Below are 3567 nucleotides of genomic sequence, written 5' to 3' on the forward strand. Positions count from 1 at the left end.
GTCGAAGGGAAAATCACTTGAGGAATTGCCTGGTGAGGCTGAGCAAGAAAATGGATCCACATCTGAGTCTAGGCAAACCGTTCCAGTTCAGCCAGGCTTTCTTTTTATGTAGTATCTCTGTATAATCTTAGGAATCTACCGAAAGATACATGGATAAGCGTGCTTATGAGCATAATAAGTTCAGGATTCTGCTTTCTTTTCTGGCTGTGAACTACCTGGTCTTAGATGCAGGGAGAAGAAAAAAAGGTCTCTGGTGGCATGATTCTCAGTTTTCTAGCACGGTTCCTAATAGATTGAATCTCTATTTCACCAATCACATAACCTTTCACTTAATCTATCGCACGAAAGTGTTGGAGTACGTATTCCTGCACTCTATCTGTTCGCCTTTTTAATTATTTTTCCAAAGCATGTGATTTATTTTTCTTTTATGGGCGCTTTTGTAACGGCATTTATTGGAAACATTCATCGGTCTCCATCGCCTTCGATTGAAATGTGAAATTAAGTTGGAAATTAGGGACCATTTCTCTGCCCTGTATGTGTAAATTGTTTCTGTTATTTCTCGCAGTAATGTTTTCTGGGCTACCAACCCTTGCATGAATGATGTTATGCTTAACAAGAAGAGCGTAGCTCGGTAGTTAAAAGGCAAAGAACTTTCTCTATGTTCATAGAAGTGAAGAAGCACCCTTACAGGCTTACAGCCACAACACTCCTGGATGAGCACTAGGCAGCAAGCAGGCTCCCAGCTTGATTAATTAATCCTGTCCTTCATTGAAACCAGCACGGTTTAAGGTGCCTTTAGCACGCTTCATAAGCTAAGTATCTCTCTGTTCCACCGAGAGTCCAATCCAACGAAGACAGGCATCTTTGATTCTACTTTATCCTACGCTTGTTGCCTGGGACTCTGTTAGCAGTGCATTAATGGTATCCTTTTCATAGTGCAAAGGCAGTAAGAGCTCAAAACAAATTTTCGTAGTTGATCGGTGCGCTTCATTTTCTCATAACCTTCTCATGATTTGCATCTTTATCAGACTCTTAAGCAGAACCTTAACTTTATGAGCGCATAACTATCATTTCCACGCTCCTTTTCGTATTTTTTGTGATTTTTCTTACACGTATATGGGTTCTGAATGGGCACTGAGGAATCCAGACTTGCATCAATTCTTCCTTCTTCCACAGCCTTTTTGCAACCACTGGAAAACATGACCATTTTTCTCTGGTTTCAACTGTTGTCTCTGTTTGTTTCGTACCAAAATAATGATCATGAGTAGTTGGAGGTTTGGAATTGTGATAATCCCCCAGGGAATGACAAATTCATGGAAATCTGATATTTCCTATGATCATGAAAAGAAAACAAATTCCTGAAAAATATTCAAGATTTTCGGATGGTAGAAGTTTGAGATGCCTTCGGACTTCCAATGGATAACGTTCAAAAGCTTCTAACCCAAACACTATTGTGGGGTTAAGAGAATTCATCTGATCGCTTGAATCCCAATAACCTTCTAAGAGAATCCAGATTTAATTTCATTAACAAGATATTAATCCATGTTTGACAAGAAGACTCGCTGCATTTTGGATAAAACAGAATCATAACCTCATACGAAAGATATTTGTTTACAAAACAAAAGGGAGAGCATGATCAAAAAGTTCTCAAACGATAAACAATATAGCTAACAACATTATCTTATGCTGGTTAAGAAACACCACAGTAAGAAAACTCCTGCACGCACCTCTCATCTTTTCCCAGGGAAAAAAAAACTGAAAGGAGAGAAAACTCATCCTCTTTCTAAGTGAAGACCCAGTAGGATACTCGCTGCTGCTGCTCTCTATGGCCTACGTACACTACTACCAAGCACACACATCTAACTATACAAGCATGTCTTTACTCAGTCTAAGCCCCCTGTCCCTTCATGTTAAACCAGCCGCACTTGCTACCCATGGATGTCCTGAAAACAAACACATGAAACTTAACAATTAACTGGAAGCAAAAGCTAAATGAACATTGTATCAAGAAGGGCAATTTAACTCTTACATACATGATTTAATTCGCTCAACTTACTTAGCACTTGTTCAGCAGAAAATCGCCTGGAGACATCCTTACAAAGCATCCTCCGTAAAAGATCTTTAACACTTGTCGACGCCGACTGAAAAACTCTAGCAGAAAACCTCAAATTCCCCCTCAAAACCGCCTCAAATATCTCCACCACTGTTTCCCCATAAAACGGCGGAAATCCAGTTAACATTATGTACAACACCACCCCAGCACTCCACACATCCACCTTCTCTCCGTACTCTTTTCCCAACAAAACCTCAGGGGGCACATAATACGGTGTCCCCACTACACCATTCACCATCTCCCCTTCCATTACAACCTCAGAAGATCCAAAATCCGCTACCTTAATTGCATTCCCCTCGTCAAATAAGATGTTTTCAGGCTTGATGTCTCGATGAACGATGCCGTATGTATGACAGTGAGAGATGGCTTTCATCAGTTGAGTGAAAACCACTCTAGCTTCGTTCTCTGAAAGAACCCCGTTAGTGACTATCAAATCGTGAAGGTCTTGTTTAGAGCATAAATCGATGACCATGTGAAGGTGAGTTTCGTCTTCGTAGAGGTTGTGGAGTTGGATTATGTGAGGGTGAGGAGAAAGGAGGTGGAGGGTCTTGGGCTCTGTTAAGAGGCATTGCGCTTCGAGGGAGTCGCCAGAGACGAGGCTCTTGAAGATGGATTTGACAGCGAAAGAATCGCCAGTGGAGCGAGAGATGCACCTGAAAACAATACCAAATCGTCCACGGCCGATCTCCTCGCAGATTTGGTAGTCTCTGTTGAGTGCTTCGCTCATTTACTCTGTTTTAGTTACGAAGCTGTAATTTTGTTTGTTTGGTGGCGTGCTTTGTTTTTTAAAGAAGACAAAGGAGGAACAATATTTTTATTTTTAAGGAATGTTTTTAAGGGATATTCGGCAGAGCATGGGATCTAACGGGTGGAAACAACTGCAACTGAAAGAGCCGCTGGATTAGAAACAGGTCGGATTTTTGTGTCTTATGCTTTATCAATTTAATGAGTGGCATGGTGGGTGTATTTTTACTGGTTTATTCAAGTAACGAGACAGAGTCCGTACATGTTAGGACTTCTAACGGAAGTTATCCGAAGGCGGGGTAGTTTGTGTCGGTGCTTGCTGTAAATCAATGTTCGACCAAAATGTAATGACGTTCCAAAGAGTAGATTAGTGAAGCCTATCACTGTGCTTGTGTTGTTTTGATTTTCTCATTTAATATTGGATAAGGTGAGATCTCTGTATTTGGTAAAGGAATCTTGGATTTGCGAGGTGATGGATCCCATGGGTAAAAGATTTTTCTAATGGGCAAAACATATTGCTAGGAATATGTTTCTTGAAGCATAGGAGGTTATTTTTTAATTTTTTAATGCAAGTAGAAAAAGATTTATACTCATTTCTTTTTGGTGAATTTATGCTCATCTTTTTTCATGGAGCAAGATACCGAAGAACATGCGATTGATATGAAAACACACGCTACGCAAATGATATGCGCATGACAGTTTTTTTTACC

The 3567-nt window shown here is 40.4% G+C and overlaps 1 protein-coding gene across 2 annotated transcripts; it reads right to left on the reverse strand.

Annotated features, from left to right (window-relative positions):
* Positions 1–1634: 1634 nt before the first annotated feature.
* LOC118057221 (phosphoenolpyruvate carboxylase kinase 1) lies at positions 1635–2920 on the reverse strand. Of its 2 annotated transcripts, none has more exons than XM_035069742.2 (2): positions 2034–2920; positions 1635–1943 (listed from the first exon to the last, which is right to left on the reverse strand). In XM_035069742.2, the coding sequence occupies exons 1-2, from the start codon at positions 2838–2840 to the stop codon at positions 1929–1931; spliced, it is 822 nt and encodes a 273-aa protein (XP_034925633.1). In that variant the 5' UTR covers positions 2841–2920; the 3' UTR covers positions 1635–1928. The 2 variants fall into 2 exon arrangements, with proteins under 2 accessions (XP_034925633.1, XP_034925625.1); XM_035069734.2 differs by having other exon boundaries at positions 2057–2919.
* Positions 2921–3567: the final 647 nt, after the last annotated feature.

This window comes from Populus alba, chromosome 8, assembly GCF_005239225.2.
Source record: "Populus alba chromosome 8, ASM523922v2, whole genome shotgun sequence".
Classification (NCBI taxonomy): domain Eukaryota; kingdom Viridiplantae; phylum Streptophyta; class Magnoliopsida; order Malpighiales; family Salicaceae; genus Populus; species Populus alba.

Coding starts and splice junctions, on each gene's coding strand:
- LOC118057221 (XM_035069742.2), bottom strand. CDS start 2,840: ATGAGCGAAGCACTCAACAGAGACTACCAAATCTGCGAGGAGATCGGC.